The sequence below is a fragment of the Manacus candei genome, unplaced genomic scaffold (assembly GCF_025592945.1).
Source record: "Manacus candei isolate 608988 ecotype Guabito, Panama unplaced genomic scaffold, ASM2559294v1 h1tg000028l, whole genome shotgun sequence".
Lineage (NCBI taxonomy): Eukaryota > Metazoa > Chordata > Aves > Passeriformes > Pipridae > Manacus > Manacus candei.
In genome coordinates, this window is record NW_026138076.1 from 23,005,048 (window position 1) to 23,031,077 (window position 26,030).

The following is a 26,030-nucleotide window of genomic DNA, read 5'->3' on the forward strand; positions in this document are numbered from 1 at the left end:
AAATCCAAAAAAATAGACAGTACTTGAACAAAAACTAAGACTATTTTGCTGGATGTCAGCCTCTGTACTTAAAGTATAAAACAATGCACGCAGTCAAGAGAAGAAGGAAGAGTGAAAAAGGGAGAAATTAAAACAAACTACTCAGCCAATAGCTACAGATTCTCAGCTGAATGAATTACAGAAATAGAAATAGGAGATTCCTAAATATATTTTAGTCATCAAAAAAAGAGATAAGGTGAAATAACTTGAATCTTATGAATCAGATCTCTTGTCATCAAGGAAACCATCATAACTAATTGATAGATAACCTTTGGGCAGAAGCCAATTGAAATTACAGCTAAATGGATTATTTCAAATAATTAAAAACTGAAAATGAACAAGGAAATGCAAAAACAATTAATTCTGCCAATGGCAATTTATGTAATGCTGTTCAAATGTTGAAGACAGAAGGCTTTATTATATATAAAAATTATGCTTAAGAAAATCAAACTTTTTGCATACTTTTAACAATAAGGATATCAGCATCTTTGAAATAATATGATTCAGTACTAATATTTCAAAAGATCACACTTAGGTCCTCTTCCTAATAATAAGGAGAGAAAAATAGTATTGGATTTTTTTGCCTTCTGGGTTAGGATTTGTATGATCTCATATTATTGCTCACATCCTGAAAGCTTTGATAATCTGGAGGTATTAACATCAACCATGATGAAACTTATGACATGATTAAATATTTCATGCATCTGTCCCCTGTTAAATCTCAAATTAGCTTGATTTTATTTATTGCATTAGGTAACATACTTCTTTTTTAATGACCATCTCCTAGATGAAGCAAGGAGAGAACTATCCAGATGAAAGTTTCCATGAGAGAATAAAATAATTATTTTTTCCTAAATCAGAATTTTCCACGCAGTATGCAACTTTGACAAATTTGTACTGGAATCCTGCCCCCTTTCTTGCCTCTTTACTCAGACATTGAAGCCAGCTGGCTCCAAAGTCTGGCAGACTGGAAACAAGCTGGCTTAGGAGCTGCAGAGGCTTGGCTCCCAGATTCCCACTTCCTAAGCAAGTAGAATCCTACTTCTTTATTATCAAAACTAAAAATCTGTCTTTAAAAAAACCTTTCCATTTTAGGACATTTCTAAAATATCTGTTCCAATTGCATATGAAAACCAGATTTTCACATTTTCGCAACCGAGTGAGTTTCTATCTGAATAGCTGAAGATCTGTCCTTGTCTGCCCTGTACCAGCAGGATGGCACTTCAGTTTCAGGGACAAACTGAAAGGACTAAAAGGAAGCCCTTAACAACAGGAAAAGGGCTAGTAACAAAATGTTTGAAAGTACAGTAAACAATGCCAGCACGGAGAGCATAGAAAAATAACAGCAGATGTAAACGTACCACTTTTTGGTATTTTTTCATTATGAGTCTGGAGCTATGTATGATTCATGCACATGCAGCAAAAACCACTTGACACCTCTTCTATCCAAAAGGCACATAGTCTTGCTGGCCATAAACATATTGACATTAGCTTTGTGTTTTTCAATTACATAGGAAGGAAAGCTATATCTAAAATCTGCATAGGACATTTTATGCTATGAACATTTGTGGATTAATTCACAAATACTTTTTCACTTATTTGTATACCTGCAATCAGAAGAGATCTTCCCAAAGCCACATTAAATGAAAAAAAAAGTATGAAAAAAAATGGCCACAGCTTATCAGTGCCAGTCTGCAGCTGGAAAACAGGAAAACCTCCTCATTCTCTAGATCTTTTCATGACAGTAATTGAACATGTATTCATGTGTAAAACAAAATACCATAACCAAACATACTGAGTTTCGTAAGTGTCTTTTGTCTGGTTTAGGCCAATTATTTCTATTTCACAAAACAAATGATGATTTTCTTATAAACTAACTGGAGTATCTGCACCTTTCTGATGTGATAATGCTACAAAACCACTGGAACATTACAGCACTTTCTGTTTCCAGTTCTTTCTGAACTGATAACCTCTTGTTTTAGACCAATGCATAGCTTGGGAGCTTGGAAAGGTCTAAGCCTTATGGTCACTTAAAAGAAAGATGAAAAACAGTTTCTCAAGCAGATTAAACAAAAACATTAAGAAGAATTAGGGTTTTTTAATCACTGCTTCACTTCACAATGTCACATTGTGATTTTTTTGGCTTGGGAAAAAAGGTCTTTGCTAATGGCCTAATTTAAGGCACTGGTCAAGCAGGAACCCCAGCCTTACTGCAGAGGAATAGACACAAGCTCTGCCAGCTGGAGAACGAGCAGAAGCTAAACACTGCAGAATCAAATTCTTTTAAAAAATGTGATTTACTTGTCAATTTTATGCTTAAATAACTGGGGTTTAGAACACCATGAAACTCATAGAAGCCAAGGCAACAGCAGCATAGCAACAGACGTTGCTACTCAGAATAGAATCATAAGAAAGATTCTGACAACTACATCCTTTGAATCTCATGCATACGGATGTACACAAGAACAGTCTACAGAAGACATGCTTCCAAGTCTTGTCAGGGTTCAAAGTTTTAGTCTTAGAGCACCAGAATCAAGAAAACTGTTATCCCACAAACTTTTCTGCTTTGTTAAACACAAAGCAGCAATCCCTGCATTACAGCATATGATAAGATTTCCTAACAAAAGTATCTTCAATATCTCCTCAGCACAATTCTAAAAGCCAACAAGGCTAGCTGTGTCAAGCCTCAAAAGACACCTTTTCCACAGGTAATCCAATGTTTCCAAAGCTCTATGCAGTGAGGGAAATACATTATTATTCTTTGGTTATAACTAAGAAATATGTCAGGATATAAGCACAAAGCAAGGGTCTTTTTAGTCCAAGATGGCATATCCCTCTTCATTAGAAAGCTTTACCAATTTATTTTCAGGTTGTACATAACATTACAACTATATAATGCACCACTTTCTCATGAAAATTTTTTATTCTGTGAACATCCTTTAAGACTATGTAAGACATATGCCAGGCTAAAACTGAGAGCAGACTAGCAATGCTCATGCCACATCCTCTTCATAGGAATCCTGAAACAAGAAGGATGAAAGGCCTCAGCTGTACGCAGTCAGTCCCTGAGTGTGCAAGCGCAACAAGAGCCAGAGCAGAATTACTCTCTGAACCATCATGAGAACAAGTAGCTTCTTAAAGTTTAATTGCACCAGAAGCTTATTCCAAGTAACCTGTATCAATTGTCCACTATTTTCAGATCTCTCCATAGGCATCACAGATGCATCTAAATGACTCTCCCAGAAATCTCACACTCTGCTACAGAAGGACCCAGAAATCTCGTACTCTGCTACAGAAGGACCAATCCCACCAAAGGGTTATGAAGCTTCAATTATAATGAAAGTTGAGTTTTTATTCCCACTGGAAGAAGTTCCAGAGTTTCACTTTTCTAATAACTTCTGATCCATTGGCATCCATTTGTTTTTATGCTATCACTGTCTATTAGCAGAACTATCTCCCTGCCTCTTTTTTCTAAATATAACATAGCAAGTGTAACAAAATAAAAACTGGGAGAAGTTAAAAATCAAAATGCTTTTCATTTTCTCTAGCAGGGTGTGGTGGGGGAAAACAGTTTTCTCCCTGAAGTTATAAAATGGTAAATCCCCAGGGGGTGGTGACCGCCTTGGAAGTTTGAATCAATGAGCGCTTTTGCAAAATATAAACATATCACAAGCAGAACGGAAGAGAAGGTAGTTGTAGTAGTTGTAGAAGAAGTAGCCATGTTGTAGAGCTACGAGGAGAAGCAGCAGCAGCCCCACTGGGGGCTGGGCCCCTTCCAGCCCCTGGCAGGGGGGCTGCAGGGACTTGGAACAGCGTAATACTGGGCTAAGTACCTGTAGCTAGAAAGCTAAAGAAGTTTTCTCCACCGTGAGTGAGCAGAGACAGAGCAGCAGCAGGAGCAGCGTCCAGACACTGTGGCTGAGAGCCAAGAGATAAGGGAGAAGCAGCAGAAACAAACATGCAGCCAAGCAAGAGAGACAGAGTTGTCTGAAGAGAACAAGAGCCAGCAGCAGAGAGAGCAGACTAAGCTCTACAAAGAGAGAGAGAGAGAGAGTGTTTGGGTAAGAACTGAAACCAAAACACCCCAAACTCCTTTGGAGACCCCTCCTAGAAAGGAGGGGTGAAGTGCAGCAGCACTACAGAGAGGAGCTGAGAAGCTCAAAGCGTCCTGGAAAGCTAGACCGGGACAGAGAAAGAATGTAGAGGGGTGACCTTGGCCTCCTCTCACCGCTGTTGCTAAGCTAAACTGGCAGCCTGAGATCAGAGCCCAAGAGCTCTGTAGGGAACTTGAATCCCCTGAAGATAAGGACTGTCACGAAGACCCCTGCGCTTCATGATATGATGTGGTGAAGCGCCCCTGTCCTGGGAAACGCAGCCCACGGAAGAGAAGACCCTCGTTTGGAGATGATGGGCCGAGGGGCTTGGATACCCCCTTGTGTGTACTGGCAGAGATCCAGCTACAGCTGCTGCATGGAAGAGAGAGAGATAGACTGCTACTCTGAAGAGAATGCTGCTCTGAAAGTGGAAAAGATCTTTCCTTCTTCCCTCCTGGACTTTTATTTGGAGGGGAGAAGAGATTTGATCCATTGTAAATACTTTTATGTCATGGTAGAAATAGTTAAGATTGTATATAATGTATTGTAGTACTTATTTTGTACAGTCATTGTAATATATAATCCCTTTCCCCATTCTGAGTTTCATGTGGTGTCTGGAAATCCATCTCACACTAGGTTGAGATGTGGGAGGGGGGCTTGAACCTGAGAACTGGATTTTGGAGTTCTCGAATCATGACACAGGGAAATACTTTCCACTGCTTTTTCCAATCTAATAATCCTTTTCTATACTAGTTTCTGGAGCCTTAATATCAAAACTCTAGGAGTTAGGCTGCCTGTGATACAAGGCCTAATTCTGAAATGGCACAGCCACACATCTTTGTCTCAGACTTTTGAGAAATTTTTTTTCAGTTTTAAGAAAGCTTTGACAAAGCACAAAGAGACATTTGAGATAAGAACAGGGAGAAAATGAGCTATGATGGCTGAGATACAGGCAGTAAGTAGCCTGAAAATTCAAGAGGAAAAACACTGACCCAAAAGGTACAGAATTGTATAGAAGAAAATCAGGGAGTCAGCAGACAGACATTCAGCAAGACTGATGATCAGCCAGTTACAGGGAGAAATGAAGGCCAACCCTTACTCCCCTGATGCTTTTAACAGAGTACTGGTGCTCAGCCTAGTAGCTTGTATGTCCCAACTGGGACCAACAAATAACTTCCCTCTTCTTTTCACTTGCCTATATCCTGCTTGCAGAGTCTCCCTGAGCACAGCAAAGGATGCCTGAACAAAATGACCCAGGGAGGGAGAGTTACCAGCTGGACACAGTTCCTGTGCTCTCAAAACACATTTAACCAATATTGCACTCAAGGTCTTGCCAGGGTCTTGGAATTTATATTTCTAGAAAGCAATCTGTGCAAATATTGGGTTCAACTACTAAACTGAACAATGATTGTTTAGAAGTAACTGAAGTAGTTTAGAGGTTTGGTTTAGTTTGGTTTAGAAGTAACTGAGACCCAGAAGTCAGAAAAAGAGTTGGAAAAAATAATTTAAAATTCAAAATTAAGCAACAGCTATATCAAAATGGGTTCCCTAAAAAATTAAATATTAACTGTCATTAATAAATATATGTCTTGCTTCCTATTGCACAAACCATAAAAATATAATAGCTTTTTGGATTTGATATTGTATTATTCAAAGATGAAATGATTTAATTAAAATGTTTTGCATAATAGTCCAAATACAAATATCACAAAGTCAGTCACATACACATCACAACTTCTTGAGTTAATTGTATGCATTACAAAAACTAGTACCTCCAAAAACAATCTGAAAACCTTTTCAATTTTTTTTAATTGATACATCAATAATTTGACTAAAATTTCACTAGACTGAAAACTTCTGAGTATGGCTGATGTGGATACCCCAGTTGCACACTTAAGACAGCAAACACAGATTCTGTTGACAGATACCTAATCATATGAGTTTGCTGCATATCTGTTTTTGCCTGAAACAGCCATTCTTGATAGAAACAATATAATCTCCTGGGAGTTAAAAAAAAAAATCAATATCAGAAAACAGATTTTCTAGAAATGAAGACAACTGAAAGCATTCATCAAGATCCTTCTGGTTACGACATTTAAATTTACTTAAGGCAATAACAAGCCTATTATTTGGACCCAGACATATGAGTTGAAGCAGTTAGTGCTCTATTTCAGGAAAATATTAAATTTTAACTCTGTAGTAATTGGTAATGATGCTAATTGGTCGCTGTATATCTTAGAAAAGTTATGAAAAGTAATGCAATCACATATTTATTTTTTTCTATAGCCTTATCAGGACATTTCAGTTTTAATTCTCTTTTTTTGTATTGCTCTTGTACTAAGCCTGACAGTGCTAGGGATTAAGGAAGGCAGTGCAGAGACTGGACCTGACTGTGCACCCTGACTATGCACAGCATATTTATCTCGAGAGTAAGAACAGAGTGTACATTGCTTTAAAATCCACCATATAGATATAGCAAAAACACAGTAGGAGTTGAGCTGGCAGCTTGTCGTATGGGCTAGCAGTATTCCAAGAATCCGATGACAATAAGGGAAGCATAGACAAGGAAAGTGCTTTCTGGAGGAATGTGACAGAAATGGAAGGTGGCTTGGTTGCAGAGGAAAGAGAAGGTTAGTACCAAGCATAAAGGTAGTAGAGAGAAAGAGATGAAATACACCCCTCTGGATGGGGTGGGCATGGAATTCATGTGTGTGGGTACCCACACATACAGATATCAAGCTCTATGCTATACTAATGGTAACTTGCCTGCGTACGTGTTGGCCTTGTTCAATAGATCTGTGCAAGCATGCATGTCAGCAAAAGCACGAATCCCCAGGCAGTTGATAGGATGAAGCTGGGATTCCAAAAATTCACAGCAAGTCCTTTTCACATCCTGCAGTTGCAAGAGACCAGCTGCTGGGAGCAGCACCTGTAAGGAGAAGCAACAGGTGGTTAATATCCCAATTCAATTCCGAGCATTTACAAGAGTATTCTCGATATTAATAAGGAAAACAAAATAAACAATTAAAAAATTAGGACTAAAACAGAGAGGAAGATTTCAGCATTATGCAACTAAAAAAGTTAAAACACAACATTAGCATGATTTTACCTCCCTACAAATACCATTTAAGATTTCAAATCAAAGTTTTCTAGACCACGATAGAATACATAAATCTTGTTTGCATGCAAACACTGGACATTGTACCGTTTTTTTGTTAGCATCAGAAATTATGTGTATTGTATATAATTATGTAACTGGTTCCAATAAGGACAGAATTCAGCTTCCAAAGAAGTCTTTGACCTTCTTGGAAGAATGATAATTCAGGCATTTAAAAATCTGATCATATAAAATATTCTATAACTCATTAAAAATCCGTATCAATAAGGAATTAGTGTGAATAACCTATTTGTTCTTCAACTTTCACAAAGTAGGCAGAAAGTAAAGAAGAATTTTAACAACTTTATAAAGTACACTTTATTTGTCCACTAATACTTAAACATGAGATTTAGGTGAACCATAATAATGCCTTTGAGCAAAATCCTATATCACTGTCTTCAATTTCTTCTTCACAATTTTCTGTGCCTTTTACAGTTATTTTAGTGAGACTTCTATTTTAGAACATTCAAGTGTGGAATGTTAGTTTGCATCTTCGGTGACAGAAGACAATCGGACATGAGCCGGGAATGTGCACTTGCAGCCCAGAAAGCCAACCAGTCTGGGCTGCATCAAAAGCAGTGTGGCCCAGTGGGTCAAGGGAGGGGATTCTGTCCCTCTACTCCCCACCTGGAGAACTGCATCCAGCTCTTGGGTCCCCAGCACAGGAAGGACATGGACCTGTTGGAGCAAGTCCAGAGAAGGGCCACCCCAAAATGATAAGAGGAACGGAGCACCTGTCCTATGAGGAAAGGCTGAGAGAATTGGGATTGTTCAGCCTGGAAAAGGGAAGGCTTCAGGGCGATCTAATTGTGGCCTTCCAGTACCTGAAGGGGGCCTACAAAAAAGATGGAGAGAGACTATTTACAAGAGCATGTAATGACAGGACAAAGGGGAATGGTTTCAAACTAGAAGAGGGTAGGTTTACATTAGATATTAGGAAGAAATTTTTTACTGTGAGGGTGGTGAGGCACTGGAACGGGTTGCCCAGAGAAGCTGTGGATGCCCCATCCCTGGAGGTGTTGAAGGCCTGGCTGGTTGGAGTTTTGAGCAATCTGGTCTAGTGAAAAGTGTCCCTTGCTCATGGCAGACAGGCTGGAACTAGATGATCTCTAAGGACCCTTCCAACCCACGTCATTCCATGCTTCTATGATTCTGTGAAGATTTTAACATGGACATCTTTCAACTGTACACCTCCATATAGAGAAAACATACTCTGGGGCTGCATCAATAACAAGCAAGCAAAAAACACACCAAAGACACTGGCTGCAGTACCCTTGCTAATGTATGCTTTTTATTTAAACCAGTACTTGCATAGAATTAAAGAGACTCAAACAAGAAGAAAACTGGAAAAATAAAAAGAGAGCTGGAAGAGCAGAATAAACCAATTTAGAAATCTGTCTAACATTTACTGCATAAAAGCTGCAGAATATACTTCTATTTTATTGCTCTTTGAAAGAAATTTTAATCTTAGTAACTGTCTGTAGAATCAAATATTTGTCATCACCTCTGTAAGCATCCATCTACTCAGCTTCTAAAAAGTTACTGTTTAATCTTTAGAATTATTTTTTTTTAATAAAACTAAAAACTATGACCCAAAACTAAAACAAAAAGAACTTCGGGTGATACAAGCTTGTAGAGTTAATGCCTGCTTTAAACTTAATTTTTTGGTCCCACTTCAACTATTTATGGCCATTCCTCTCCCTTGAGTGTGCCATATATGAAGCCTGCTTGAAAACAATCTTTCTGTTCCTCAAGATGTTAAACCCTAATTATATAATATCACTTTTTTTACACATTTGGCAATCAATACAGACAGCAAAAAGGAAGGATCATACATACAAGAGTTTGCTTTGAATATCAACCATTAATGAAAGAGAAATGAAGAAAAGACAATGTGATTGCATTGAGATACACAGACTACTGCTAAGCAACATAACTAAAAATTAGTTCAAACCACAGGTAATGCTTGAAAATATGAAAGTCTAAAAAAGTAAGTGGAGAAGATCTGTATGTAAGAGGCATAAATGTCATAGTCACACAATTCAAAACAAATTTAGAAAGTTTAAAAGGTTATCAGTGACAAAGCTGAAACAGTACAGTGAACTTAAACTTTATTTTAGCATATGTTTATATAAGTGTGAAGATAATATTAGTATACAATTTCTATTACAAGAACTTGTAATAGATGATTAGTTGTAACAGTGAGTGGATAATTAATTTGATAGTTAATGCTATGATAAGTTATAATCATGACCTTACACAGCAAAAATCAAGGCTAGAAATCTAGTACAAATATTTGTTTACACAACTTGTCCCAGTGCAGCACACAGTGTTCACAAATTCAGTAACTAATTCAAGGACAGTCCTAGATAATTTTCGGCATGTTGTCAGCATAGTTGAGCAAATAACTCTGAGGACAATCCTTGACTGCATAAATGGATCCAGTAGAAAGATACATAAAATCATCATCAAATCATTATTATACAAAATGGAAAGGTGAAATTTGAGAATGGCATGCAGAAAATGATTTAATATTTGTATGCACAGTTCCACTGGCACACTTGCTCATTCATACTTGTTCATATGAAGAGTAAAGCAATGTTACAAGAACTAGAAGATCACTCTTTATTATGGGAAATTTACATCAGCTCTTAAAGCATTGTAATTGAGTTTGCAAAGTTACAGATTTCAATACATTTTAGTTATCAGACAATAAAACATTTAAATCCAAAAAATATTCGTATATTCTGCAACTAAAAAGGAAAAGAGAGACAAAATGCATCAAATTTATCCCATTCAATTATACATTGGGCTTTGGTTACTAGGCAACGAGAGCTGTGACAACATCTAGTTAACTTTCATTTGTACCTATAGAACTGTTGGCCTCAAAGCCATAACAACCTGTGTTCAAAAATACAGCTCCATCACAGATAGTTTCATTCTGTTGAAGCCAGGGACAGAATTAGACAGGGAAAAACTACCAAAACAACCCAAACTCCTCTCAAATCCATTAAAAAAACCCCCCAAAAAACAACAACACAAACAAATAAACAAACAAAACCAAACAAAACCCCTACATTAAAACCGCAGTGCAGATTAGGTTGAACTGCAGCTAGCTCTAAACTGGTTGGCTATAGCTTAGATTTATTTCCAAAAATAGCCAGTAGAGGGTATCATAACCTTCCTTAAAAGATCAAAATTACTTGAATACTGCTTTGTATTGCAAGAAATGCAGAGGTGAAAAAAAATTGCTTATTCTATGAAAATGTATCCTCATCACAGCATTTGTTGTTTTTATAATCAAATAAACTGAACAGATTATTATTACAGATGGCAAATAAGAAATCATGTATTCTCTTTTTTTGTGTCAAAACCGTGGTGATGAATGAGTGCTAGATTTCCTAAAGCAGATGATTTAACCCCTACGAGCCTTTGAAGACTCTTCCCTGCTTGACTCAACACATATGTGCATTGAACTCCAAGGTGACGAGCAGTTGGTACAGGCAGTCATCTCTCCAGCCACCTGTGTCCCATCAGTTCACAGGGAACACGTTTACAACAGTCTCAGGAAGATACAGACTGTGTGACCAATGAATAAACTCCTACAATGAAAGAAGGGTCAGAGGAGATGGGCAAGGGTGATGAATTAAGGGAAGAAATGTGAAAGTAGAACATATCTCAAAGGGGATTGAGGGTAGCTTTTGCTTTAGATATATGGCTGTACCAGTAAGTCATCAGCTTGTGTAAACAGCCTTCTCTAAAATAATTAGTAGCATTAATAGCATATGAGGTCTTCCCCAGCTAGCCAGGCCAGCAGGTGGAGAAGTTTATACGTGACACAGCTCAGTCTCACAAAGTATAGAACTGAAAAACCAACAGAAGAAGATCTCAAGAGAGCAATGGGCTTGAGATGGCTTTAGCCCATATATTCCTTCCTGGTCATCTGGGGACGCCCACCATCCTGACAGTGGGCATACAGAGATCAGTAATGGGAATCACTTCTGCATGGTAATCCAAACATATATTTCAATTGCTATATCAACGCTTGTGTTGTGATTTCAGCATATTGCAGTATGCCTCTGCTAAATCAAAATATAACACTATGTTGTACCAAGTATCTTCAAAACAGTAAATTTGATATCAAACATTAAACCATCCTCATGGAATATCTAGAAGAATCTGGTCAGAGCAGCTGCCCTGGAGTGCCTCCATACCAGACAAGGGTGTCCATCCTGCCTGAGGGCTGCTGGATGACCTATCAGGCACCCCTTCACAGTACATTTGCTTCACAGAGTTCAGTGCTACACTCCCCTTCCCACAGCCCCTGGATTGGTACTATTTTATGCAACACACAGGGTTTTAGTAACTGTCCCACTAGTTGAGAATGGAGGAATAAGTCCAGTGGAAGGAGCAATCAAGATGATCAGAGGGCTGGAACATGTGATACTACAAGGAGAGGCTACAGAAACTGAGTTTGTTCAGTTAGAAAAGAAAAGAAAGAGGAGATCTTATTACAGTCTACAGCTATCTAATGCGAGGGTAGAGAAGAGTGAGCCAGACAGCTCTTGAAGATGCATAGCACTTGGACAAGAGGCAAGCAGGAACACAGGAAAATCTGGTAGGAAAAAAAGGAGTTAGGTTGCTTTTTTGTTACTTTGTGTTGTGTTTTGTTGGGTATTTTTTAAACGATGAGGTTCCTTAAGCCCTGGAACAGGTTGCCATAAGCAGCTGCAGAATCTCCAAACATGGGAGATAGTAAAAATTCACTGAACAGGCCCCTCAATCTGCTTTAACTGGACCTGCTTTTAAAAAGCTCAATGCAAAGTTAAATTTAAATTGATTAAAGCTTTCTGCCTGCTAAATTAAACCAATTTGATCCAGTAATTTTATATCAATACATGCTATCCTCTTTGCACTCTTTTTGTACTGATAGATTCTACTAGAGAGAACATATTGTGCTATCTGACATATGAAAATGCTTAAGGCAATATTTTCATCTCTACTGGTTCTAAATTTCTTGGAATTTCTTTAAAATTTCTCTCAGGAATTCTTGCTCAAATTCAAATTGACACCCACCAAAACCACATACATATGCGGATCAGTATAATGCCAATATGAAAATAATGAAAGATCATATTGCAGGTTTTGAAAACAAGATCCCACAACATAAACAAAACCAAAATTTCTCAGAACATTGAAGTACTTTGCAAGCAAATAAGCCACTAAAAATCAAAGCAGCGTATGCCAAGAGAACTGAATAATGTGCTGCCTAAAATAGAAAAATTCCATTCTTTGCTGCATGGGGAGGAAAGAAAACCAATCTGTGACACTAGGAAAGACACTAACCTAGGAAAGCAGATGCGTAGGAATCCGAATACACTACAATGCAACATAGAAGCATACAGAAGAGCAAGTTACATCCTTGCTAATCACAGATATTGCATATTTTCAGTTATTACATGAAAATGAAATAAATTCCAGAGAACAGTAGTTATGTTAACGCCTGTAATAAAAAAATCTCGAGGAAACAGAGCATCTATTTCTAAGTAACCATTTCAGCAAATTAAACTCCTTCACTTCCTGTTTATACTATCATGGCATAAGGAAAAAGGAAATGAACATAATAGTTAAAGATAATCCGATTTTTTTTTTTATTCTCATCTACATGCATCTGTGCTGTAATTAAAACTGTGGTTTGTAACTGAAGTGTAGTTAAATTCTAGTGAAATCATTCAGCACTGCATTGAAATTATGTTATTTAGGAGTATGCATACAAAACCACTGAAACAGATACAAATATTTTAAGGCATCTGTGGAATAAAACGTAGAAGTTCCAATTTTGGAAAATTCAACCCTGCTAGAATTTCTGTACGAACAACATGTGCGTGTTAAGCACACTGTTCCAGTGTAAAAATACCAAAGTAAGAGGCTGCATTGGATTTAAAGATGGGCATAAGCTGCAAGTTTAGAACATGATATCATGTATCTTATACAATATACCTTCTAGATATCTTAACATCCTTGACTTTATAGGCTATTGCACAATGAAGACGTGGATTTATAAATTTATCCTTTATCTTAATGAGCTCCATGCAATTAAAAATCAGGTGCAGGTGGCAGTTTTATAGTATCACATGAAGGAATCAGACTAATAAGAAACAGTCCTATTCCTTCACATTCCCTTCATACTAGACACAAATTGGTAGAGCATCATTTCAGCAGAAGCTAATAATCATGAAAATGTAATATTTTAAATTATCAACATGATCTACAAAATACTAAGCAGCTCCCAACTTGGAAATCAGTGTGACATTAAAATGGAGTGTAAGGAGAAAGGAACTGGTTTACATACCTGCTGTTTAACCTGCATCTGTACTTAAGAGTCCACTTCAGTTAGTGACATACTATTGATAGGAAGTAACCAATTTGCTCAAAAAGCAATTTTTGAAGGGATACCACTTAAGAAAATTAGTCTGAATGAACTACTAATTATTAATTAAAACATCTGTTGTGGAGGTGGGTGTTCTGTTGCTTTCTTGGGTTTTTTTGAAGGGAGTAGGTGTGGAAGTTTGGGGAGGGATTTGGGATGCAGTTAGGGGTTGCTGAAGTGCAGAAACAAGATTCATGAAGCAAATCAAATAACAGAAGAGTTACTTTAATCGAGTAATACACTATAATGAGTGACGTCCATCTGGTCTACAAGGGAGAACCATGCATGCAGTCTTGCTTGACCTGAGGGTTCTGCTACATCTTTCCTACCAGAAGAAGGCCCTAACCACCATATAATAGTGCACTTTGGCATAAGCTTCCACACAAAAGAGACAGACTGATTTGCTAGTCTGAAGGTTATTTTTGTTAAGTCATGAGCTTAGCCTTTCATATCCTTTTCTTCTGTTCAAAGACACTGGAAACAGAAATGAAACATTCCCTCACTTGAAGTAAAACATTCTTGAACCTAAAATCATTTTAGCTAGAATTTTAGGTTTTTCTTTCAGTGAAAAAAATTGTAGACATTTTGACTGTACAGGAACAGGGTTTTTGATTTGAAGTTTGGTCACTGAATTTAAGTACATGTATAGTAAGTAATCTAAAATGAAAGCTCAGAATCCTTCATCATACTGTAATTAATTCAGTGTTTAAAAGATTATACAGCTGCATTAAAAAAACCCTCATATTTTCTTAAGGACAGGATAATTTAAAACGAGACTAACTAGAGTCTGAACAAAGCCACTTGCTGCTGATACCATGTCATTCAGGAACTGGACAATTTTTTCTTTAATTATGGGATCTGAGATGCTAGCCAAATAATATACAAAGCTACCCCACAGAAGGATTAGAAGAAGCTGAAAAAATTAAGTAGGCAGGACAACATAACTCACACTACACGGTCTTCTTTCTTTCTGTAAAGGCTGACCCACATAAAGAATCACTGCATCAGCTGACACTTTTAGCTACTGTGCTTCAGCTATAGGGTTTATCTGTAACATCTCACACCTCCAGTACCAGACTACCCTCCGTCTCAGACCCCACTGGCAGACACACTAAGTTTGAGTCTACCAAAGATTACTATGACCGAAACACTTTTAAAAGCTTATCTAAAACTGAAGATGTAAAAGACTGACAAACGACTAAAAATGTTCATTTGCTGTTTCCTAAAGTATACAAGACAACTTTGAAGAGGCTGGGAGTGGAGGGGGGTGGGGGCACTGAAGAAGGAATTGTTTGTTAGTTTGTTATGGTTTTTTGTACATTACAGACTGACTTGTAACAAACAAGGTTTGTTCTCCTAGCACAAGTGCATATTTTCTGGCAATCTAAAAGAGAGGGCTTGAAACACCATTTGCAAAATCCTAAAGCCTGTGCTGGAAACAAACAGCAGCATAACTGGGATAGTAGACTGTGAACCTCTGCTTTCTCTATTATTCCATTCTCTGGTATAGCAGATGCATCCATACTACCGAGTTTTACAGTAATACAAAACCAAGAACTGAAGACAACAAAACCAGTATGAAGTAGAAATGGTTTCTGTACACGGTGCTTATCTTCAATATGAAAATTCCATCAAGATTAAAACCTAATATGCAATAAATGGCCCTTCAGTGGACTCAAAACACATTTGATTACCTCCAAGCTTTTAACAGTCTATGTTATGTTTTGTAGCTTAATAATATAATCTTTTACTTAACATTCATTTTCCTACAACAGACTGTAATTACATTATCCTAGAAATATCACACAGCACTTCCTCAAAAAAAAAAAAAAAAGCATAGGCTTAGTGACAAATTTCATAACCACTGTAATGTGAATGTTGTGCTTATAAAATTCAGGCATGTAGAGACAAATTTCCCCACGCTAATGGCATCGTGAGCCTCCCATTTTATTTTTTTTTTTCAGATGAAGGTTTAATGCATATATATCATGATTTAAAGCACGATCAGTATCTAGAAAACAGAAATGTTTTCAAGAAAGCCTTTATTCAGCTTCCAAAAGGTGTAGCAGCGTGCTGCTGAACCTACTTGCAAGTAAGAGAGGTTAAATGTGGAGTCTCTAAGTGACTTAATTTACTCATAATAAGCACCTTGAATTTTACAGGGAAGTGGATGGGAACACATGCATTCATTTGGGCAAATGACCTCTGCACTTTAGGTTGGCAGGGGCTGCCTTTCAGGTTTTGCCAGGGGTAGCTTCATTGTCATACAGAGAAATAGTGGATGCCCACAGTAAAGGTCATAGTTGAGACAAAAGTAGCTGCTTTCATCCACTCTAACACAGCCGAGCAGCATGATTATTTTAAAGATCACAGACTTAGAGAGTTGCACAAGATGTTCAGTCTGAGAAGGCAGTTTACATGCAGAAGTTATTATTCATTAATGTCTAGTTAAAGGGCAACCACATCCTGGCAAGATGAAGGCATCAGGTTCTAGAATTGGAAAACTTGTAATCTCGATCCTGATTACTTCTGACTTACACAATGGTCATCACATCTGTTACTTTTTTTTTTTTTCTTTTTACTTTATTTAAATCATAGAATGGCCTGGGGGACCTTAAAGATGACATAGTTTCAACCACTCTGCCATGGGCAGGGGCACCTTCCACTAGACCAGGTTACTCAGAGCTCCATCAAACCTGTCCTTAAATACTTCTAGAGATGGGGCAGCCACAACTTCTCTGGGCATAGTCTTTTGTAAACTCTTTTAGACCACATCATAGTTGTAGCTTGTAATACCTTTCATAATGGAATCTCAATCCCAGATGGGGCATAAAACAAAGAGTTAAAAGTATTTTCCAGGCTCGTCTAGAACTTCACAGTTTTTCAACTAAGTGTTCAAATAATGGGTAAATCCATGTCTTCTAAAAGGAAAAACCAACAAATGCTTCCCTAGTCAACTACATGAAAAAATTATCTCAGTTTCCTTCTGAATGCTTTTATGTTCTCCCACCCTATTTTTAGAAGGCAAACATCGTTCTGGTGTAGAAGCTGAACACTTACAAACAGTTACAAGACCAACCTTAAGTCATGGTAATAATGCAATTACAGAGATAACTACATACTAGACCAAAGCAATACTCAATACACCCCAGGCAGTCTAGGAACATCCCACCTTCATCTGCTATCAGTGCATGAAGCTCCACAGTACAAAGTAAACTAGCCACAACAAAGAATGTTTCCTTGCAACACAAGGAATAGCTTGCTCTTGAAGCAGAAGGATGCATTTTACCTTTTAGAACAGCATTTCTAGTTAGTTAAAATCAAACTTCACTTGAGAAAAATTAGCAGTGTCCATTGCTTTGTAGGTAAATAAACATCAGGGCTGTCACAGGACAAACCCCTGGTCTTTCAGGCTTGAAAGGGGACAGTAAATACTATAGTGGTGGCTATGGTTCTGGTTGATGCATTGGGGATGCAGGCTTCCTTTAAGAGTAGGATGGGGTTAGAACATAAAGAGGACGAAATGGCAAAAATTTTGCCTTTCTTTGAACTGTTTTAGTCTAGCTCTGCTGCAACCAGCTAGGGATCTCCTCCGCAGTCTGAGCTATGCTAGAAGCAAGTTTGGCCACTGGCTCAAGACAGAATCTGTTATGTCCTTCACCCTTCCCCAATATGTGGTTAAACACAGTAATTACTGAAATGAAACTTCACAGCGCTACTGTGCTTCCATCAGCACCATCCGTTCCTCTGTCATCTCCTCTAACGAAAAGGAAACCTGGGATGGAGGAAAGTAGAACAGGTGAATCTAACCCAGATCTGGACCTTGTATGTTCTCACCTAATTAGGAAGCTAAACCTTAAGGGTTTAGCTTAAGGGAACTAAAGGGAAGCTAAACCTTAAGGGAAAATACCTGCTTTGAAACACAGTCTATCTAATGGTAACCCAAGGTTCACAGGTAATCATTTCCAAACTAACCAGCACAGAGAAAGAGCACTGCTCACCTTGTGCATCCTAAGCAGCTGCACCCATGCATTTTGCAGCAATCCACACTAAATGTGATAACAACAATATCTACTCACACATATGTTTTTGGGCATTTCTCTCCTAAAAAAAAGCTTACTATCTCTTACTATCTTTCAGCATAAGTAACTCACCCTTTTACCCATAAAAAGCATATGCGGAGTCTTTGAAACAAGTAAAACATTGGAAGAAAAATAGAGTGCTTTTTAGTCAACTCACAGTCACTCTAGAAAAGGCCTGAATTCTCTCCCTCTCTCAGATGATAGCTTTTCCATGCCTTTACTGGCTTTACACCTTTCCCCAAAGCATGCTATTTCTGTCATATTTTAGACCATCCAGCAGTGTTACAGGTGGTAACACAGATTTATACAATGACATATAGATGCTGCTGTGCCATTTTTAATGCTCCTTTTGAAAGACTATTTCACAATGAGCAGAAGTTTTTCTAAGGTGACTACAGTATGTTATTCTATTCTAGGAAAAGCTGTTAATGTAAAACATAGCAATACGTAGGAGTAATTCAAATTTTTCTTTTCATGCATTACTTTACACTTTCCAACATTAAATTTGGTCTGTGATCATTCTAGCCTGACATCTAGCTTAGCTAGAAAGCAGTGAAACTTTCTATTTTTGTCTGATCTTGAAGAAAATCCTTAAACCAGTTCATCACCTACATCTTTTGCTACCTACTTTTCAAAACCAAAGAAAATATGTCCTTTGGAAGCCTGTGACACATTACAACCACTTTGATACAGTGAAAACCAACTATTTATTCCTATTTGTCCCTGTGCTCCCTAGGGATTTTTGATCTATTTATTGCTCATCATGTGACAATTTAGGAGGGACTATAACTAACTTGACTTTCAAAAGCCTTTGATATGGTTATTTCTGGACCACTCAAAGAATTACAGGAGGTTTTTAGGAGCTAAGCATAACTCATAAATAGAATCCTGAAACATACTGAAAGTTTGAACTTTCCTTATTTCACCTGCCACTAACAAAAACCAAATCCTTGGTAGTTTCTGTAATGCTCCAGATCACTAATAGCATTGTAGTGATTTACTAAAATGTGAACTGAAATTCCAAGGAATACCCAGCTAGAGAATATAACATTTTCATAGTCTCAACCACCTCACTTTAAAAGTTTCTTTTCTGTGGGTAGCAAGTATTATTTTTACATATATATCTTTAAAATCCTATTTGTCCTAGTGATCAGATGTTTTCATTCATTTGCTTTTGCACTTCATCCTTTGACCCCTTCTCTAAGCCTGTCCTTGATCTGCAAGAGGATGCACCTTGCACAGTCCGTTGGCGTAACTGGGACTTTCTACCTTAATTAGTTTTTGGCACCTTGCTCATGCGTGGCTCTGACAGCCTACATACTCTCCTAAATCACTCATTAAAGAAAGAATATGCAGGAAACAAACAGATGTTATATTTAGAGCTGCAGTGCTGAGTAAAAATGTTTTATTCTTTTTATCATTTAAATTAAACATGCCTGTTTAAATCCCTCGGTGACTTCCCATTCACCTCCCACAGTAATCAGAATCACATGCTTCTGAAGTGCAGGATTACAGATCAGTATCTCCTCTGTAATGTATTCTTGCCTCAATCCCACTTCTCTCTCACCCCATCACCTCCTCCAAGAGTTTCTGATTCATTCCTTGGCTCTTGCTTAGACCATGCTGACATAGCCAAGCTACAAGCCTCTTCACCGCCTTTGCCTAAAGTCTCTCTTCCAAATAAGCAGAAGCAAGTGGTTTTTAAGCCCCAACACCTGCCCCCCTACTCCCCCTATAAAAAAACCAAAAAAACTACACAACACCCAAACATCTTCTGAAGCTACAAAGATTTTGGGACAGGGAAAATCTGTGATTCAGTCTGTAAGATCTCAGTCTCTCTCCAGAAGAAGTACAAGACTCTCTGCCTCCCACAGACACTGGCACTTGATAGTCCAAGACAGACTTTTACAGCCTTGGGACAATTTTAATTCATTCCTCATATCTTTTGATCCATATTTTAGATTAATCTTTATCTCTTGTGCTCATTCTCAGTTCTGTTTCTCCCCTAAGTATTTCTCTCTAGCACCTACAACCTGGTGTACAACAGCTCAAATGTCCATTCAGTTATCTTTTCATTCTTACAAGGTTCATATCCTTCTACCTACTCAATTTTCTTAGTAAGGCCATTGCAAAAAAAAAAAAAAAAAAAGATTAATTGGCTGGAAAGTGCCAGCAAAATGTGGCTAAAGTATCATTTGGAGGACAGAGAGAAAGAGCAGCAAGGTATCTACAGAAGGGAAGAAAAAAAAAGGCAGAACATAAAAATGTGAATACCTCAGGAGAGACTATCTGTCGTATCTGTGCAACATCTGCTTCTCCTGGTTCTGAAAGTCCTGCCACTGCTTTCCTCTCTGTCTTGATCACAGCTAAAGCTGTACAGAAACAGCAGTTGGTTTCTCTACAAATTCCTTTTGCTACCTAACTCATGAACTTCACCATGCTATCTACAACCCAGGGGAGGAAATAGTAAACTTATCCTTAAGTGCAGCAGCATGAATCATACTTATTCAGCTTGGCTTAACCATACTAAAGAAGGTGTTGAACAGACATGTCCAAGAGACTCTTTAGGAAGATGGTCCAGCTCAAGACAGAATCGAGATACGAGGCAAGTGTTTCTGTCTGCACTAATCTGTGGGGCTGACTGCATGTACATGTACTGTACATGTGACTGTGTGTGTACCTACTGGGAAGAGTGGTCAGCCTCACTGCCAAGCTGGAGCTTGGAGACACAGAGCTGCAGCCACCCAGCTGTTATCAGGCTACCAGATTCAGCACCCTTTAACACTTTCCTCACATTAAGCATACCATGTGATTTTGTTCTGCCACATGCCCCAAAGCAAGCTAGATCAGAAAAGGAAATCTTTTTCAGAGCATCAAACAGCTATCAGATGAATGCAAGGCTTTGGAATACACCTTCAACCACATCAAAACTCCAGTTTCTCAGTTAAAAACAAACATAGAAAGGGGAGTGACAATATCGGTACCATATCTATACTGCAGTGCACATAATAATCACAGAATATTCTGAGATAGAAGAGACCCACAAGAATCATCAAGTCCAACTCTTAAATGAATGGCCCATAGAGGGGATTGAACCTGTGACCTTGGCATTATTCAAACCAAGTTCTAACTAACTGATCGCAGAGTCATAATGTACCCCCAAAAAAATGCAGTTCTACTTTGCACATACCTAATAGCTAACATTACAAAGGATATGCTATGAAAAAAAATAGAGAAAAATACATTTTAAATGGATCTAAAAACTGACAGAGAGCAAAACATTAACCTTCTCTGCAAAGTTGTTTGCTTAGTATTTTGGTCAGCAACTCTTTTATGTGAAGCTCACTCATTTAAAGTGCAAACTAACAAAGCTTGTATTTGTAATAAAATATGCTGTAAACTGTAAAATATCTGTAAAAAGATCTCACTCCTCTTTTCCCTTCCCTCCTACACTCACTCTGCTGACAGGCAGGCACGTATAAGCAAATGAAGAATGCATACTAGGATTATTTCACTAGAAAAATGAGACCATTTACTGTTGCCTGACATGTCCTAGAATGTATATAAATTCAAGAAGTGTGCCACTGTCTCTCCTCGAGCTACGCCACATATTAGTTGTGCCTTCACATTATTAAAATCCTCAAAGCTGTTGTCATAAATACAAAAAATAGGGCAAAACGATGCAACCAGATTGTTGCTTGAAGCCTAAAGGATAAAATACATACGATAGCAAAACACAGTGGTACTCCTTAAGCACACAATCAAGGAGTATATTATAAGGCTGTTTAGTCCAACATTAATTTCTTGCCCAGTAAGACTTAAACATGTTTCTGTGAATAGGGTTTGTAATGAAACTCATGTCAGCTTGTATTTAAGTACCTCTCTGCAGTGTCAGCAAGCCCCTAATATTATTAGAACTGTGCTGGCATAAAAGAATAACAGTGAAAGTTTGTATTACATGTAAAAAGTGATTTAAACACACATATGAATTTTAAAAAAAAATCAGTTAATCCTGTTTTAATCATGAAGTCATTAGGATGAGCCAGTTTCATAAAACATTTTAACCTGAATGACGCTGAATCCAAGGTTTTGCAAAAGCTTTCATAATTTAGTAGCTATGCCACAGCAGCCATGATGGAGATGAGCAGAAAGACCAAAGGCTTGTTTATTTTTGAAGCTCTATAAGATGATCCAATAAAGAACTCCATCTCCTCCTAAAGCTTTAATAATATCTGTTTCAGGGAAATAAGATCACTGACCACCAATAGTTGTTGACACTCAATAGCTCTATTACATAAAACACTTTTGGTAAAGAAAAACTTCCAAGAATTAGTACAGTTGCCTGAAACATATTAACAAAGAAAAAAGTGAGTTTATGGACAGAAGGTTTTAGGTCTTCATGAGGGCTAAGTAAAAAGTGGTGCTAACTGAAATGTCGTGGAAATGTGGCAGTTTCGAGATTAATTTAAGTCTAGAAACAGCCACTAGTGGAGGATATGGAAGATAAGAGAATCAAAGACCATGATAAATATTTTAATTCTCTCAGAAACAGGCAGGATTGTAATCTGTCATCTCAGGATTCAATAATTAGCACCATACTTATCACATATTGAAGGCAGGAAGCCAAATCTGTCTGAGATTATTTGGGAATCATAATTCAATAGCAGTTCAGAAAAATACAACTATATGAACATCTTAAAAGATAGTTCTACAGTTTTAATGAAGATTTGGCCTAACAGTCTGTCTAAAAAAAATATGTGCTGTACCAGGATACTTTGTTGAGAGTTTTTGGCACATTAAATTTAAGTCACAGGAAACAGAAATTGACAGATTTCAGCTCTAAAGATGCTATCAATGATATTTTTAAACTTTACATTAAAGTCAGAGTTATTTTCATTTTTTAAAAATCTATTGCAGCTATTGACAGGAAAAATCAGTGCAATTTTGCTCCATGTTTTTTTAGGGACAGTAAGAGAAACAACTTAAACTCATTCACTCCAAAAAAATTATCTCTAGAAGGAAAAAAAAAAACAAAAAACCAAAATAAGTAGCACTGTTATCTTCAACAGTGTTAGTATTGTTTGACCTAACTGCATTCTTCTTTAGGAGCAGAGTTTAGCAATAAATCAGCAGAAGAAGAGTCATACGGTCCAATAGTCTATCTCTAGCACCTAGCACGTCAGCAGCCACGTACTGCAGGAAAGACTTTGGAAGCTAAACCAAAATGAAGTGACTGTCTAGGTACTGTGGAGATGCAAGAGAAAAGCTGTACAGAGAACCAGGGGGGAGAGGGGAGACAGGACAGGGGGACGGCATACAAAGATGATGACCCAATGGCTTAAAATTTACCTCTAGGAACTCAAAATTGTATTCGATTAATAAATAATACAGTGATGATTTTTAATGCTGTCACAAGACAACTGTGATCAGTAAATCGAGGCAAATGCAAGTAAACAAAAGGCCTTTATCAGCAACCTTCAGAGATGCCAACATTAACCTCTCATACAGCAGTAATAGTTTTATTAAGTTACTTGCATCTGCTAGAAGACTGTGACTGCTTCTAGTTGGAAAAATTTGTATCATGACCCATGCCGTCATCACCAAACTGCAGCATCTAGGACATCATAATCTATTTGAAAACCATCCAGCAATTGCTGTTAACTCAGAATAAACTCTTCCTAAGGAGCCCTGCATTTTAGTAGAATGCATGATTGGTGAGGTACTGGACCTATATTAATTATCTGTTGGTCTCTTGGTGACGTGCAAGGTGTTAATCATGACCAACAGGGTTGCAATTGCCTAGATCCAGCCTACCTAGCACTCACTCTTCTCAAGATATACTTTCATTTGAGCTGTTTCACTTTCCCTCATTATCAAAAAGTACTTAAAGAAGAGAGGGTAGACGCACATCTGTAAATGCATCAAGATCAAACTTATTCCCTTCCTGCCTGTTTTAGGTTTCTAAGTGAGACATTTTTCCAGACATGTCTTTCACAGATTCTCTGAAGGAGAACAGCCAATTCCTACATAAGCAATTTCAGCATTACCTTCTCTCAAAGCAGTTTTATATCTAAAATATATATAATGTTATATTTGAAACAGGACCTACTGTATAATAAGATTCACTGAAAGCTTCACAGCATTCAGTTCAGTTGAATAAATATTTCTTTTATCTCTCCCACCCACTTACACAGCAGCAGGCAGACTTCCAGGACACAGAATGCACGTCTCTGTTCAAGTATTGAATTCAACTCCCTCCTCTTACAAAGCCCCATCACACATTTGTAAAGGACAGTCAGCATTTGATTCTAAAAAGGAAAAATCTACCCCAATTAAAACAGAAAATTTCCTATATTCATAAAGAAAACTGGATATAACCCTTTGAAAGGGGAGGGACATCTTTTGATAAAATAATAAGGGAAAAAAGAAGTTCTTTTGTGTTCAAAAGAACACTTTATTTGCAGGTCTTACAAACTCTTGAAAAATATGCCAAGTTAGATATCAAAAATGAAACTAGTCTCAAAAAACATGCTTTATGGTCTTTACACATCACTATGTTGCTAACTCACATAAAGACTATTAGTCTAGTGACCAGGTCATATACACAAAACATTTGCTTTCAGGGATAAAGCTTGACAAGCATCACAATATTCTTAGGAGTATTTTGACTCTCAGCTCAGGTACAAAGATAGTATGGCTCTGAAGACTATTGGAATGTAATTAATGTATATTAATTTGATTTTGTAAGTGCTCAAAGATTGTGGCAAATTCTAAGAGGTTGGACTTATAAACTGGCTTGTACTTGGTCATTTCATATTTTGTTCAAGCTAAGAGCACATAAAACTAGCTGCTGTTGTTCAGCTGATGTGCAATAGTAAGTTGTTAAACTGGTAATTCCATTGTGATCCTGAAAACCCTTTTTAAATTAAACTCCTATAAATTGGTATACCTGTCCCTTAGTGGAAAGGGTACCAAAGGACAGAATCTAAGATGATCAGGGACAAGGGAAAAAACTCCTTTACCAAATCTGACATTCTGGTAATACAAATTTCAGAACAAACTGGTAGCCCCTAAACAGGTCATTTCACATGTCCAACCCACATAAAACTGCACATGGTGCATGATAGGCAGACCACTTCTAAGTACAAAACAACAATTTATTCTGAATATTTTTATCTGAGTTTATCCAAGTGCTCAACAAAAGAACAAATAAGGAATGTTAAATGCTGGACAGAATTTTATTTTTGCCTTGAAATTAGTATCCCGTAGGACTTCATCTTACTGATCATACACAGTTTTACTACATTTTATTGGAACTAATATCTGTCCTTGGTGGTCTGTTGGGTTTTTTGTCCTCCTCAACATACGCAAGCCTGGATTATTCATTATTTTACATTCTATTCTGTGTAATGGTCTCTCCAAAAGATATTCTACATCTCTCTTTCAAACATTTTTAAATTACTTGTACACATCTTTCTCCTCGTCCCATGTCCTCCCACCCCTAAATTGGGTGTAATTTTATAAGATATTCAGTAGGTCATTCCTTTCTGTTATTGGTGAGTTTTAAAATATAATTGCACAATTCTCCAAATGAAAATAATTTCTTAACAATTTTAGTAAAATCAATTTTAACATGTGGTTGTACTCTGGAAACAGACTTGCAAATTGGTACCTCTGGTGTGAAACTGAATTCTTGCCCAATAAACTTACTGAAAGACATTCTACTACTATTAATAACCAGATAATGACTTTCACTGGTTGCGGTTTTGGTTCACTAGAAGTATTATGCTAATAAGCTTAAATACTTACAACAACAAATCACTTAAATTGGCATTTACCAAAATAAGAAGGTACCACAATTTCCTTCTCCCACTGTATGATGTTCTCATTCTTACTCTTTCTACCAGCATAAATATAAAGTGACTGCTAGAATAAATGTTATGTTACTGGAAAAGCAAACTCACTCAATGACATAAGGAAACAAACACTATTTTTTACTCACAAGGTAATAATTGCACTCTAGTCTGCATTAACAAGGCCTCAATGGACCAATTTTGGCCACTGCATGTTAAAATGTAGATATAGGTGAAACTGAAAGAGTCTTGAAGAGAAAGAAGAATGGTAAAAGATTTAGAAACCATTGCCTCCAAAGAAAAGTCTACGATGTTTAGCCAAAAGAAAAAAAAGTAAATTACATTAATAAAAACAGTATTTCAATACATAAGATT

At 37.3% G+C, this 26,030-nt stretch overlaps 1 protein-coding gene across 3 annotated transcripts in view; it reads right to left on the minus strand.

Moving 5' to 3' along the window:
* KLHL2 (kelch like family member 2) overlaps positions 1-26,030 on the minus strand; it is a 58,318-nt gene that overhangs the window by 15,260 nt on the left and 17,028 nt on the right. For all 3 annotated transcript variants that reach the window (XM_051790874.1, XM_051790876.1, XM_051790875.1), the window contains one exon: positions 6,900-7,062. In XM_051790874.1, coding sequence (XP_051646834.1) covers positions 6,900-7,062 — 163 coding nt within the window. The remainder of the gene's footprint in view (positions 1-6,899; positions 7,063-26,030) is intronic.